Below are 14,302 nucleotides of genomic sequence, written 5' to 3'. Positions count from 1 at the left end.
TTTTTATTGTTTTTTTTTTTTTTTTTTGCGTTGCATTACTATAGTTTATTAAAGATATTATTTTACTTAACTTTTCTAGGTTGTTGAAGCTGCATTGCTTTCACGAACACAGCGTTTTGAAAAGCGACTAATGAAAGTAGAACCTCGTGTGAGTATGGAAACATAGTGAGTATATATATAAATATTACTTCGTTTTCTGTTTCTTCCATTTAATCTTGAGATACCACATAAATAACAGCGGCCAAAGGATCAAAGGATCAAATAGATTGGAACGAAAGAGTCTGAGATCAGATCGGATCAGATGAGATACATCTTGATTGGTTTCACCACCCTAGAGATTGGAATTATATTCAATTTTTATTCGGTGGGACAAAAAAGAGATTATTATTTAATTTAAAATTTGCAATCCTTTTGTGCTTTCTTCAGGCCTTAGGTTCTATGTTTAATGGGTATTAATTTCAATGCTGAGGAGTTCTTTCTTTTAGAACACTCTGATCGTTCCGATGGTATTTTAATTATAAAATGATTAACATAATAATTAAAAATTACCATACTTCAATTAATAATGGATTCATGGAATATAAACTTAAAGAAGTGTTACCCTTTATTATTTCCAATCTTTCACAACTGTAGTGATGAACATTGTTTTGCGAACTAAAAAAAAAAAAAAGAAAAGGAAAACTTATTTATAAAGTGCGTTTGGTTTCAGGTTCGAGATCTGCTTGAGGTATTGCCCAACAAATTAACTGCTACTGGGTTGGAACAACTTCGTATTAGCAAGCAAACTTTGGTATAGTTTTTTGAATTTATTCTGATAGAGTAGTTCAAAGTATATCTCGCTGTGATATCCAAAAATGAGTAGTTTCAATCTGATTACCTTCTATTCCATATTGGGACGTAAGGTTGAATTAGGTTCCAGGGCAGGGGCTCTCAGACAAATGCTTCTTGATCTTCTGGAGGATCCACAAGAAATACGACGTATCTGTATTATGGGAAGAAATTGCACTCTTAATAAGAGAAGTGATGTTGTGGAGTGCTCTGTTCCGCTGGATAAGCAGATTGCAGATGGTAAGTCACACACATTCAATTATCACATTCACGATTATCATCAGCTTTGATTTCAGTGTTCAACTCTTTTTTGTGATATTTATTGAACTTTTTATCTGCAGAAGAGGAAGAAGAAATAGAAATGCTGTTGGAAAATTATCTCCTGAGGTAATTTTGATATTCGATAAGCCAGATTACACACTTCTAGAGAACTAGCTTCAAATTTTTTCATACAATTTGTAGTCTTTTCATTTTTTTTTTCTTTTTATATGATAAAACTTGATAGTCTTTGGAATCGTCTTTGTCCTTCTTCAGTATTGGCAGTTTGTAACTTCATATTTGGTTCAATGAGAGTTTCTGTTGTCTGTCGACCAAGTAAACTTGTGTTTGAAGTAAGTCAAGAACATATTTCTTTTGATTAACAAAAATACCTTTCTTAGATCTTGCAAACTTTATCCCTAAAAATTATTTTTAAGACATCCAAGTCTTTGATCTGAAACTCCCTTGCAACTCTTTTTTTTGTTCTTAAGATCAATCAAACCTCCTTCATGATTACTTCTGAGAATGTCTTCAACTTAAACAATCAAAATAGCATTTTTATTGTTCTTAGGGTGTTTATAGAAGATTGTATGGCCTACTTCACATTAGAGGTATCGTGATCGCTTTTTCTAAGCGTTCAAACCAAGCTCTTGGAGACTGTTTGAGGCCATATGATGATTTCTTCCATATGTAAATTTAGCAATTTCAAAGTTCCATTTCAAATCTTGGTGTAAACTTATAAACACCTCTTCATCGAAATCACCAATGAGAAAAGCATTCTTAACATCTAGTTGATGAAGATGCCAATCTAAATTAGCTACAAGACAAGATGGAGTTGATTTTTGCGGTGGGAGCAAAAATCTCTTGATAATCAATTTCATAAATTTGAGTAGAGCCTTTAGCTACTATTCTAGGCTTGAATCTTTCAACACTGCTGTGAGTTTTAACACCCATTTGCATCCCATGGCCTTCATATCCTTTGGTAAGTTTGTTATTTTCCAAGAACCAATTTGTCTTAGAGTATTCATTTACTCCATGATTTCTAGTTTCCAATTTGGATCATTTAGGACTTCTTGTGTATTCTTTGAAACATATTCAAATGTGTGTACTATCCTAGATATGAAAGCTTTATAACTATTTGACAAATTTTCAAATGCGATGTAATTTGGTGTGGGATATTTAGTACAAGTTCTAGTATCTTTCTTAATAGCAATAGGATTAGAAATAATAGGCCAGATATTTTGAACATTCAGATGATCAGGATAAAAGAAGAATTACCAGTCCTTTCATCATCGAGATCAGCAGAGAGATTTCTAGCATCATAATTTCAAAATGATTTTGTGTAGAATCAACTCTCTGGTCTTGGTTCCTTTGATTGATTGCTGTTCTCATATAAAACTTCAACTTAAGAATTCGACCGGTACGGTCATTTTGTAGTATTTCTCCCCTGAACGAGAAATTCCTATATTTGAAGTGTCCGAGCTCACATATATCTCTCTCAGATATGTCAAGTTCACATGGTCAAACTTTCGTGAAATTTCCACCATGATACTGATTTACAGATTTTTTTGATCTATGCTTCTATCATCAATAAATTAAAAAGGGCCACTGGACAGAGTAGAAAGAATTACTTCGGATCAATATCCTGTTTTCCTCACTTTGGGTAAGGGATCTTGGGGCCCCTCTCCTTATTAATGAATTCTAGGCTAAACTATCATTCCTTCTTGCGGATGGTTGAAAAATGGTGGTTGGAAACTTCTTTACATGGCTGGCCAGGACACGACTTTATTTAGAAACTAAGGGGGCTTAAGAAAGAATTAAAGTTGTGGTGCCAGCTCACTTTTGGTCACCAGAAGGAACTGAAAATTAAACTTCAAAGTGAGCTCATGGACATTGATTTAAAGGAGGAAAATGCTCAATTGACGGAAGCTTATTTGAAGAGAAGGTTAGAGATTAAAGCAGACCTTTCATCTATTTCAGCCAATAATGGTATTTTTCCTTCTATTAAGTTTGGCTTTGGATAATGAAATCGAGAGCGAGTTTATTGATTTCTTTCAGAATTTATTTACTAAAAAGGCTGGTGTTCAAACTTTCTCTGAAGGGATTGATTGGAGTCCAATTTCCGACGAGCTTTACCGAGATAAAAGTCTACAAAGCTGTGACTGATTTAGGCACAAAAAAAAAAGAAAAAAAAGAAACCCAGTCCCAGATGGTCATACGGCTGATTTAAAATCTAAGGATTTTGGTTTTTTTATGGAGAAAGTGTATTAGGGGTGCATATGTTTGGCTAACTACTCCATTATTATCAATGGCAAACCTAGAGGTAAGTTTCAGGCTTCTAGAGGACTTCGACAAGGCGATCCATTATCACTCTATGTTTTATCCCTGTGATTGATTGCATGAGCAGAATGCTTTTGACGGCAGAACAAAAAGGGCTGATACAAGGCTTCCATATTGGTTCATACCCACAATTGGTATCTCACCCATCTCCAATTTTCAGATGATACAATTCTCTTATCCTCTCCAAAGTAATCATATCTTGTTAATCTCTTCCGAATTGTTCATGAGTTTGAGGATACATCAGATCAGAATATTAATTGCTTAAAGTTAAGAGTTTTTGGGAATTGGAATAGATTTACAGCAAGCTGCACATCTTGCTTCATACTTCGGTTTTAAGCTTAATTGTTGGCCGACTACCTACTATTTGGGGTTACCGCTTAATGGAAATTCCCGGAACCTCTGCCTTTTGGGCCCCTATTATTGAAAAAGTGGAGAAACAGCTACTTTCTTACTAATTTACTATTTATCCTTGTGTTTTGCTCTGAATAAGTTACCAAATCAATAGAGAAACTATACAGACACTTTCGATGGGGAGCGGTATTGAGAAGTGCAGCCACCTTATCAAATGGTCTTCCATACAAATCTTTATTGAAGATGGAGGTCTGGAGGTTTTTGATATTCATAAGAAAAGTTTCTCTCTTTTAGCAAAATGGATTTGATGATTTTATCATGAAAAAGAAGCCATTTGGAGGAAATTATAGCATCCAAGTTTGGCACCAACAATTGCAACCAAAAACTGGGGAGCTACTCATTGCACACATCCAAGGGTTCCTTGGGCTTGGTAAGAAGACTTTACTTTGGAAAGACACTTGGCTGGAACCAAAGAACTTACAAACACGCTATCCTTTATTTCATTTGTCCCAGAGAAAGGAGGCAGCCATTATTGACTTGGGCTTGGAATCTGTTTTTGAGGAGAAATTCTAGAACCGGAAATTAATAAATGGGCTACTCTTTCTCATCTTTCAGCTTCTTGCAACAGGGAGATAGAGGAGTTTGAACTTTAAAGATGGATTGTTCTCCACCAGAGTTTGAACTTTAAAGATAGATGAGTTCGAGACCGATTTTATTTTACTGCAACTTGAAACACCTTCAAACTAATTGTTGTATTTGGTACTACCTGCCTATTACTTGAGTAGGCCAACCAATGTATGATTTTATTCACGAATTTGGTACTACTTGCCTATTACTTGAGTAGGCCAACCAATGTATGATTTTATTCCCGAATTTGTGGACTGAATCGTGCAAGCTGATGCAATTTTTTCCCTTTTCCATATGCAGATGTGAATCTTGTCATGGTCAGGCTGAAAGGCTTCTGGATTCTGCAAAAGAAATGGAAGATTCAATTGCCGTCAATTTGAGGTCTAAACTACCTTACATTTACCTGTTTAATTGGTTCTCTGCTTGTGTGTTTCTTGTTATATTTTAGAATTCATATCGAAATAAACTGAGGTTGAAAAAGGGAGTCATTATAGGTTTGACTGTGTAGACATTCACAAAAGCGTGACAGTAACATATAGGTCACTTAGCTTAATTAACATAATTTCCATGAATTATTTTATTTTCTGGAAAAAAAAAATGATATCCGTGAGTGAAGACATTTTGTGTGGTTAATCATATCCCCATTTCTGTATCAAGAGAAGCTTTGAAGAATAAGTCTTGTTTTTTCTTCTCTCCTGTTCTTCAAATAATGATCAAAGTTTGTTAAGCATGTTTTAGTAGGCACGTAACTGTTTATGTTCCCTATTTTGGATTAGCTCGCGGCGACTTGAGGTTAGCAGGGTGGAATTGCTTCTTCAAGTTGGGACATTTTGTGTGGCTGTTGGTGCTTTAGTTGCAGGTATGCTCTTTAAGGGAAAAAAAACACTATCTTGCATATTCAATTAGGAAATCGTTTATGAACCGAAGGTAACCTTCAAGAGAAAAAACAGGTGAGGAATATTGAGTTGAAGAGATCTAAATGGTTCTCATTTTCTGGAAGCGAAAATCAGGTTGAAGATTGTTGGGAGGGAGTCCCACGTTAGCTAATTTAGAGAATGATCATGAGTTTATAAGTAAGGAATATATCTTTATTGGTATGAGACCTTTTGGGGAATTTCGAAGCAAAGCCATGAGAGGTTATGCTCAAATTGACAATATCATATCATTGAGGAGAGTCTTATTCCTAACAAATCAATCCAAACCTTGGTAACATAACCCAAAAGAAGAATCACAATGGTAATAGGCAGGCAAAAAAGAATAATATACAGAAAGAGAAAAAAGGTAATTTACAGAACTAGCTGCATGGAATAACTTCGACAAAAGAATTTCTCTTCCAATTGTACTTTAGCCATTGTTTTTCACATCCATTTTGCAGGAATATTTGGCATGAACTTACGATCTTACCTTGAAGAACACGTGGTACATTCTTTAAAAGCCAGTTTCTAAACAATATTGAAGTTCATGCAACATGACCAATTGTCTTAATTCTATTACGTATTGTAACATTGATGCCCCCTTGTCACGATGCGTGCAGTTTGCCTTCTGGTTAACAACAGCTGGGATTATTGTGGGTTCGGTTGTGGCATTCTTTCTCGTGTACTCATATTTCAGAGATAGGAGAATCCTATAAGCTAAATAATAATTCAGGTAGAAACCATCTCCTCATTTGAAACTGTACCTCATCAATTTCTATTAACTATTTCATTTAAGTTTCTCCAACTTCTAACTTTTTATGTTAATTTAATTTTTACCTCTTAGCTCTGAAAAGTTCTACGAAATTTGCATAAAAAACCATTTTAATTATGTTACTAGTTTTGCAATAGATTGCCTGATAGAAATCCCTCTTTTGTTCATTCGTTTACTGAATGTCTTAGGTGGGTTAGCATTTGAAATCATATCTAGTAGTTTCATTGTTAGAAACAAGGTAATATGTGCAATAAATGGAGAAGTTCAGAGATCATGCTTTATATCAGGTTTACTTATTTACCTATTTTGAATGCTCTGCAAAAGAGACTATATTCGATCTGAATCTCATCAGTTTGCACAGGTCATTCAACCACCCAATCATGGATGTGCTAAATATCCCATTGATGCTGCAGCAGTGGGGTTGCATTGTGTATCCCATAAATAACCATGATGGCAGTGGTATGAACTACGAACTTCCACAATAATATGTTATTATCTATTTTGAAGATAAGCTCTCCTAGTTTTGCTTTTTGGTTTTCTCATAAAATTTCGTATCAATTGAGTTAACATTTCTTATTTATAAACTCATAAACTTCCTCTTAATTATTAATTGAGGTAGGACTCCTCCTCACCTAAGTTTGGGAGGAGAGTTCTTTGAATTTGCTTCTTTTTCTCAATTCACAACCACACGAGTTTGTTCAACTTGGAATGGCACACAAATCACCTACTAAAACGGGTAAAATAGGAGGACTTTCATTTCACCTATTTGTTTTTCAAATTTCGTTCATTTGATAACTATTTGTTTTTTTATGTTTTACTTTTAAAAATTAAGTCGATGAATTTTCTTATTTTGTTATCTACTTAATCCATTCAAGTTTTGAACAATTTTATTTTTGTTTTTACCGTATAACTAGAAATTTAAATATTTTCTTAAAAAAAAATGAAATTCATTAATTCATTTCTAAGAAAATATACCTGGTTTTCATCATCAAAATTGTTTGTTGTATTAGATTGAACTCTATTTGTTTCTAAGTTTTACTTTAGAAAATAATAAACAATATTACATATCTATGCCAAAAAGATCTAAAAAGTTTTTATTAACTGTGATGATTAATATTCCACAAATTCAGCAAACCAGGGAATTTCTACCTTATGTTACCTACAATAATTTATTTTAGCAAGTAAATCATTAAATACCACGAGCAAAGGATGTACGTTTAGTTTACTTTTTTTAGTGTGAAATTATTATGGTTAAATTATTAATTTGGAAATTAAAGTTTAGTGATTGAGTCATAGACTTTATAAAATTTTGTAATGAGTACCAAATTCTAACATTAATTTTTACTCCCACTAATAAATGTGTACTTTTTAAACAAAAATGAGGAATAAATTAAGAAGAAAATATACTCATACAACCGAACCAATAAATTAATAATCACGGACTCGAATTCTACATTTTCTATTTTTCTTATCAATGAATATATCTCAATACTTGTATGACTTAGATGTCTCGTTTTTGGTGAGTTGCAAAAATTCACGAGAACCCAACGACCACACCTTACTCTCAACGAACTTTGTCACACATTATTCGGTTGTCAAAGCGTATGCTAGTTGATAGTCAAGAATATGGGTACACTGACAAGTTTACCTAATGGGTCCATGTGCATGTGTACGAACCATGTGTAGAAAATGCACTATGCATCTAAACATATCCGAAAATTGAAAGTAGAGTTCTACACCCGTCATCAATTTAAGCCACAATTACTTTGATGCGTTTGTATTTTTGAGCCACTTATGGAGTAATAATATACTCATTTTTTTCTTAATATTATTTTTAAGCAAAGGCAACGAGTTTCTACTTTTGCTATGTGGGCGATGGAACAATGTTCTTATTTAAATACTTTTTCAGCATTCAATAATGTTTTCTGCTATATGTTAAAATTGTTGGGTCTTTAAATTTTGCTATAAGAAGTCAAAATTTATTGTTAGATGTTGGATTTACAATGATTAGTTAACGTTTCATTTCAGTTTCAATGAGTTTCAAGTAAATGTTTGAAGTGTTATATAAAAACTTCAAAGTTTGATTATTTTTTTACTTGAATTATTTTGGAGTTGGAAATATCTTTTGGATCAACCAAAAATTTTGAATTGGTTCGGTTGGTGATCTCAAACCCTCTATTTTCAGGTTGGATTGAATCGAATCCTCAGATTATTTTTTTCATTATTTAAAAAATTCATAATTAAAAAAATATTATTTATCTACCATACATTCTACATTAATGATTAAAATCTCATAAAACTCAAATATTGAACATTTATCAGTCGCAACACAACACTAACTTACAAATTATCAAATAATATTAATCTTAGTAATAATCTTAAAAGTAAGCTTGGGTTGTAATCCTATTTTTGAGTTAGTTGGGTGACAAAAAAAAAATCAACTCAGGAACGTGACCAGAATTTTATGTCTAACAAAACCCAATTTTTCTAGTTTTGATTATATAATCGGAATTGGTAGGTTCTCTGATCATATGAAGACTTCTATTATTTTTCTCTTTCTTTTTAATACTTCTTTTATTTTGAAAATAAAATTGTTATATTTGAAATTATTTTTCTCTTCATTGAGGAGCACTTTATTTATAGTCATGTCGATGTCATCGTCTTCCCTTCGTTAATTTTCGTGTTGTTATTGTTCTTGTTGTAGCAAAGTGGTTGTTCAGTTGTTGTAGGATGGTTAGATTTCTCTGTTTCTTATGAGTTAAGAGGAGGATGAGAGTGATGTATGGTTGAGTGTTTTTTCCCGCATAATTCTATGTTGGTTAAGTACCCAAAAACATCTTCAATGTGCAACAGCTTCTAATGTTGTTCTCTTTTTTGTTCAAAGTTTTAATTTTGGATCGGATTACGTATGAATTCTAACCGAGATTCATACATATAATCCTACTAGAAACGAACAAAAACTCATGCCCAAACTCTTAAATAATAGCGTCTCGTAAATGTTGAGAACGGTTAGGAGGAAGTTCTACATTGATTAATTTAGGGAATGGTAATAGGTTTATAAGTAAGGAATAGATATTCATTGGTACGAGGTCTTTTGTGGAAGTCTGAAGGTAAGCTATGAGATATCATGTTCAAAGTGTACAATATCATACTGTTGTGAAGAGTTGTTATTACTAATATGGTGTTAGAGTCATGCCCTTAACTTAGCTATGACAATTGAATTCTCAAATGTTGAACAAAAAAGTTACGAACCGAGAATGATTATGGGTTTATAAGTTTTTATGCGAGCAGAAGAACTTTGTTTTGCAAGCTATCGACATTGTGTGAAATATTTTCTAAAACAACATATTAAAATGAAATCTTACGTAAATGAGGAAAAATCGAGGCTAAATCTTGAAATACTTATCGCTCGGTCTTCCTTAATTCTTGTCAAATTAGGATGATCCAAATGTTCATTTATTTCTCCTATAGCCCTTAAGCCATTCTTATAAGGGAACTTTGGCCAAATTTAGAGTCTGAATTTGCAAGAACGTAGATGATTGTTTCTCCTTCTTTCGGTCTCTCAAACCCTAATTCCTTTTCTCGTTTTATTCCTTCTTTTTTTTCTTTTATTCTTCACAATCTCAGGTTTAGTCACTCACAAAACTCTCTACCTCATCATGATATTCGGCCTCTAAAACCCCGAATCAAATTTTAGAACTTAAAACTTAAAGAAAAATCAAATATTTAATTCTCAGCAGAGCTTGGGTGCACGAATTGACGTGTTCGTTCAAAACGTAAGTACCTCTATTAAAACAATTGAGTCCTCCAATATAAATTAAACTAATTCGACATTCTTACCATAGCAACTCAAAATAGCTGCATTCTACTGACCCAAGAAAAATAATAGGAAATTTCTTAGGATCGTAAGGAAAAAAATAGGAATTTATATATATTATTTATAATTGATTAGTATTATTATTATTAATTTTTATTTTTTTGTTTTTTTGTTTTATTAATATTTTTATTAGATATGTTTTTTTCGTTAAAAAAATTGAGTTTAAGACCGGTCAGCCTTCCCGCCATTTTCGTCTAAAGAAAAAAACTGAAAATAATGTTGAGAGTGGGATTTGAACCCACGCCCTTTCGGACCAGAACCTTAATCTGGCGCCTTAGACCAACTCGGCCATCTCAACTTTGTGTCTTAAGTGGTAAATTTAAAAAAATAATATTATATTTAGAGGGAGAATTTCTCCATTTTACACACAACGTTCCCAAATTATTCCCCAATTAAAACTTTAGAATTGCTCCTAGAAAAAAAGAAATTCTAAAAAGTCCAAAAATTTGAAATTCTCACCAACCCGAGTTTCAGTCCGAACTTCCGTTCAAGCAGTTTCAAATCCTGTTTCCTTCACAAAATTATAAGCTCCAGGGATACAAAATTAATTAATTAAACTCTTTAAATAGTTAATTTTCATTCATAAACTATACATCACTCCACTACAGACATGAAATGATATGACTACGAATTCGAACCATCATTTGAAATATGTTGACATTCACTGAATCAAAACAAGTCGAAACACACACAGTTCGTATGATTACGACCTTACACTTTAAAAACACAACAATAGAGTAGAAAGAGAGATATGATACAAATAAAGTAAGTCTCTCGAGTCTTTTCTTTAGGTTAACTATGATGTGCGGGACATAAAACCATCAAATTTTTAGAACGATAACAACAAGTAACTAATCATCGAGGTAGACCCGAGTGGGCTACAACGTGGGTCTTTAATAAACCTACATATTAGGGTTCGAGGGGTCCTTTTCATGTTTGTTAAAGTTTAATGCTCCACTATTCATTTACAGGTTGCCCATATGATATGATATGTAATGTTCATATTTTCTCTCCTTTATTTTTCTCTTCATTTTTTAAAATCAAAATTAAATTATTAAATGCGCTTTTTTGGGATTAAAATAAATTAGTAATGAAAAAAAAATATATATATATAAATTAATATTTTTAAAATATAATAATATATATATATATATATATTGCATTAAGTTGATGAATAGTACTGTCCAATCATGACGAGTACGGCTTGGGTTCTTTTAAATGAAGAGAAGTATTATTTAATGTTAGTGACCCGAAGATTTTTTTTTTTTTTTAATATTTTATTTTTATATTCAATATTTATTTTATTTAACTAATAATATTAATTTTAATAATATGTTAATTTATAAGTTTGGTACAAATAAAACTAAATTTTAGCTTCCTATCATTTTAAAAATTAAAATTCGTTTCGATAAAAAAATTATAAATAACATTTAATATAGAGATTATTTTTGAGATAATATTAAATTATAAAAAATTTAGATATCTTTAGGTTTGGGTTGGTTGAGTTATAAACTTATTCTCGAACTGACGGCTAACATAGTCTCCTCCATCCCTCGGGACCAACAAGGGATAGTATTGTCCATCGACTACGCCTTTCGGCCTAATCTTAGGCTTTGACTTACCTTCTGGACGAATCTTGCGGAGGAACCTTTAAGTTTTCAGGGCATTGGATTCTCACCAATGTTTGCGTTACTCAAGCCGACATTCTCGCTTCCGCTTCGTCCACCACTACTCGCGTGGGTGCTTCCCTCTAAGGCAGAACAATCCCCTACTGATGCATTTTGATGGATTTAGTTTAATAAATAAAAATTTTATGGTTTAAGTTGGTTTATAATGGAATTACACCGAGTACAATTTCATAAAAATGATATTTAATCTTACATTTATGTTTTTGATTATTTATTGTTCCGCAGTTTTTTTTTTAAATATATTAAAATTGGGTTGCAAATCTTAATTAAATGCTTGAAAATAAATAAACAAATATTTTTTAAATAAATAAATACATATTTTACATTTATTAAAAACAAAAATTTAAATAAATAACACGCTCGAACCAACCCAATACAAAAAATTTACAGTTAAATTAGGTTGAGTTCATTATATAATAGAGCTGTTAGGGTTGAAAATAAAATTACAACCTGAATAATCAGATCGAGTCTAAAAAAAATGTATCAACCCGATCCAACCCAACCCACGAACACCTAACAAATTAGAATAAGTGATAATATCTAATTTTATGAGTATTGGTTTTTCTAACTATATGTTGAAAATTTTGCTATTAAGCTCGAGCGCTTCTATACCTTGTTTGATCAATTTTGTGGTCAAATTTAAATATTTTAGGACGGTGATCGACATTTAATATATTATAATTAACGAGAAATATTATTGAATCTTGAAATAAATGGAGAAAAGAAATGTCTACATCACATACTTTCTTATTATAAAAAAATAATAATAATAATAATCAAAATATTTTTATATGCAAATTAAAAGGTTACAACAAGAAAACCCAATGTGGGGTTTGTTAAATGATTGGGTGTGGTGAGATCTATAAATAATTACATGGGGAACATCATGTGTAATGAATTATTTCCATGATTAAAAAATAAAATTGCTATAATTAATTAAATGAAATTAAGTTAATTAATTAATTACTTAATTAAAAAGGTGCTCTTTGAGGGATGCCTTTCCTCCTCCTCGAATTTGAATGTGAAGGATGCGTGTGATTTTGGTATAATTCACCTTCTTGGTTTCTCCTTACACGCAATTCTTCTTCTTCTTCTTCTTCTTCTTCTTCTTCTCCCAATCTTCTTCCTATTCTTTCCCTTCTTCTCGACACCTCCTCGTGTTTCTGCTCGTTCGGGTAAAAGTTTGAATCCTCGTTCTTCACCTAAACCACTCACGAAAACGGCAATTGATTTGATAGTATAAAACCCAAAACGGAGATTCAAAGCTGAACTATGCTCGAGTAGGTTTGCAACTTATGGAAAAGAGTATTTTCGCCGAAAGCTTATAAAGAAGAAGAAATGGTCGGTTAATACCTATAGTTACATTATTATTTTCCATAATAGCACGGACCCACTCGAGGTTAGGTAAGTTATAATGCTATATTAGGTCATTTTATAAAGTAGGTAAATTATCAATTTCATCCTAAGACATGTCGATTTCATAAACTAAAGCATAAAGAAAAGATTTAATATTTTGACATCATTATATCGTCATTTTATCAGTAAAATTTAAAATAATACATAAAATATCAACTCGAGTATAGTTCAATCTGAAGCTAAAGAGATTTACCTTGCAACCAAGAGAGCAGAAACGAAAGGGATCCAAGAGACATCTACTACAAATCTCACACATGTGGGTGCCTCCTTTACTAGCCGAACTCTTCGGCTGAGGTCTCTCATTCAAAAACAAAACTCTCGCGCTGTTTATCACATATGTTTGGATTTCACTTATATCCAAAACTTTCTCGATCTCCGCCACTCTTACCACGTCATGGTACGATGATCTCCGAATCTACACGAATTACAAATTCAAGAGGCTAAAAATTGATACCCACATTGTGAAATAGAGGATCATGTTCGATTATGATAAGGAAAACCAACCTGAATAACGCGGTGATCGTGGTGTAGGTCGGATCGGCAATAGAAGCAGAACGAGCGACGATGACAATCGAGGCAAAACATATTGCATTCACTTCTCGGAGCATCTTTATGTAAAGGACACACATAGAAAAACGGCGTGGATAGTAAAGATTCGAGCCATGTTGGGATTACCATTGTTTCTTTTGTTTTGTGTTTGGTTCCCGAGAAAATCCCAAACAATCCCAAGAAAATTGGGTTTTATAAGCATTGCTTCATTGGCATAAAGAATGGAAAGGGATGAGTGAACTGGTTTTGGATTGAACGGTCAGGATTGGGAGATGGTAGGTCAAGTGGAATACTGGCCTTTGGATTGCATTAGGAAAGGGGCGTGTTTGGATCTTACGCTATAACTTGGTTTTTTTTTATTGGTGGCCTTTGGTGAGTACGCAAAGTCGGCAAATAAATAAATAATTAATTAATTAATTAATAAAGAAAATAAAAGTCTGCGTTTTGGACGGAGAAATTAAAATAAAAATGGAATTAATTCATTAAAGGAATAAAATAAAGGAAAATAAAAGTGTTGTTTTTATCCTTTACTTGACGAGGGTTCGATACTTGGTAGCAACTTTTTTTTACTTTCAGTTATATTTTCATTTCAAGGTTTGTTAAGGAAAGATACAAGTACAAGTATTCTATAGAGAATAAAACAATGCCTTTCTACAAGGTTTTTTTTTTTTTTTTTTTTTTT

The 14,302-nt window shown here is 32.4% G+C and overlaps 2 protein-coding genes and 1 non-coding gene across 4 annotated transcripts in view; 1 reads left to right on the top strand and 2 right to left on the bottom strand.

The window, feature by feature from the left end:
* Window positions 1-6,628, top strand: part of LOC111444295 (magnesium transporter MRS2-11, chloroplastic-like) — a 14,253-nt gene extending 7,625 nt beyond the window's left edge. Inside the window, exons 6-14 of one of the 2 annotated variants that reach the window (XM_023082339.1) lie at window positions 80-148; window positions 710-790; window positions 903-1,068; window positions 1,170-1,215; window positions 4,705-4,785; window positions 5,181-5,263; window positions 5,780-5,823; window positions 5,939-6,051; window positions 6,443-6,628. In XM_023082339.1, coding sequence (XP_022938107.1) covers window positions 80-148; window positions 710-790; window positions 903-1,068; window positions 1,170-1,215; window positions 4,705-4,785; window positions 5,181-5,263; window positions 5,780-5,823; window positions 5,939-6,034 — 666 coding nt within the window. In that variant the 3' untranslated portion in view covers window positions 6,035-6,051; window positions 6,443-6,628. The remainder of the gene's footprint in view (window positions 1-79; window positions 149-709; window positions 791-902; window positions 1,069-1,169; window positions 1,216-4,704; window positions 4,786-5,180; window positions 5,264-5,779; window positions 5,824-5,938; window positions 6,052-6,442) is intronic. The other variant, XM_023082338.1, reaches the window with a different exon arrangement.
* Window positions 6,629-10,184: 3,556 nt separating this feature from the next.
* On the bottom strand, window positions 10,185-10,265 carry TRNAL-AAG. The gene has a single exon. It is a non-coding gene; the product is annotated as a tRNA-Leu (tRNA).
* Window positions 10,266-12,420: 2,155 nt separating this feature from the next.
* Window positions 12,421-13,970, bottom strand: LOC111444296. The gene is made up of 3 exons (XM_023082341.1): window positions 13,576-13,970; window positions 13,265-13,486; window positions 12,421-12,857 (listed from the first exon to the last, which is right to left on the bottom strand). Exons 1-3 carry the CDS (start codon window positions 13,747-13,749, stop codon window positions 12,627-12,629), a joined length of 627 nt encoding a protein of 208 aa, XP_022938109.1. The 5' UTR covers window positions 13,750-13,970; the 3' UTR covers window positions 12,421-12,626.
* Window positions 13,971-14,302: the final 332 nt, after the last annotated feature.

Source organism: Cucurbita moschata, unplaced genomic scaffold, assembly GCF_002738365.1.
Source record: "Cucurbita moschata cultivar Rifu unplaced genomic scaffold, Cmos_1.0 Cmo_Scf00006, whole genome shotgun sequence".
Taxonomy (NCBI): Eukaryota; Viridiplantae; Streptophyta; class Magnoliopsida; order Cucurbitales; family Cucurbitaceae; genus Cucurbita; species Cucurbita moschata.
Note: the sequence above shows the minus strand (reverse complement) of the source record. Positions and strands in the feature narration are given on the sequence as shown.

What these genes read in the sequence shown, in the direction of transcription:
- LOC111444296 (XM_023082341.1), bottom strand. Translation starts at nt 13,749, where the DNA reads ATGGTAATCCCAACATGGCTCGAATCTTTACTATCCACGCCGTTTTTC. An exon ending in ACGATCACCGCGTTATTCAG is followed by an intron (nt 13,487 to 13,575) that starts GTTGGTTTTCCT and finishes TAATTCGTGTAG; the next exon opens with ATTCGGAGATCATCGTACCA. An exon ending in TCTGCTCTCTTGGTTGCAAG is followed by an intron (nt 12,858 to 13,264) that starts GTAAATCTCTTT and finishes TGAGTGGTTTAG; the next exon opens with GTGAAGAACGAGGATTCAAA.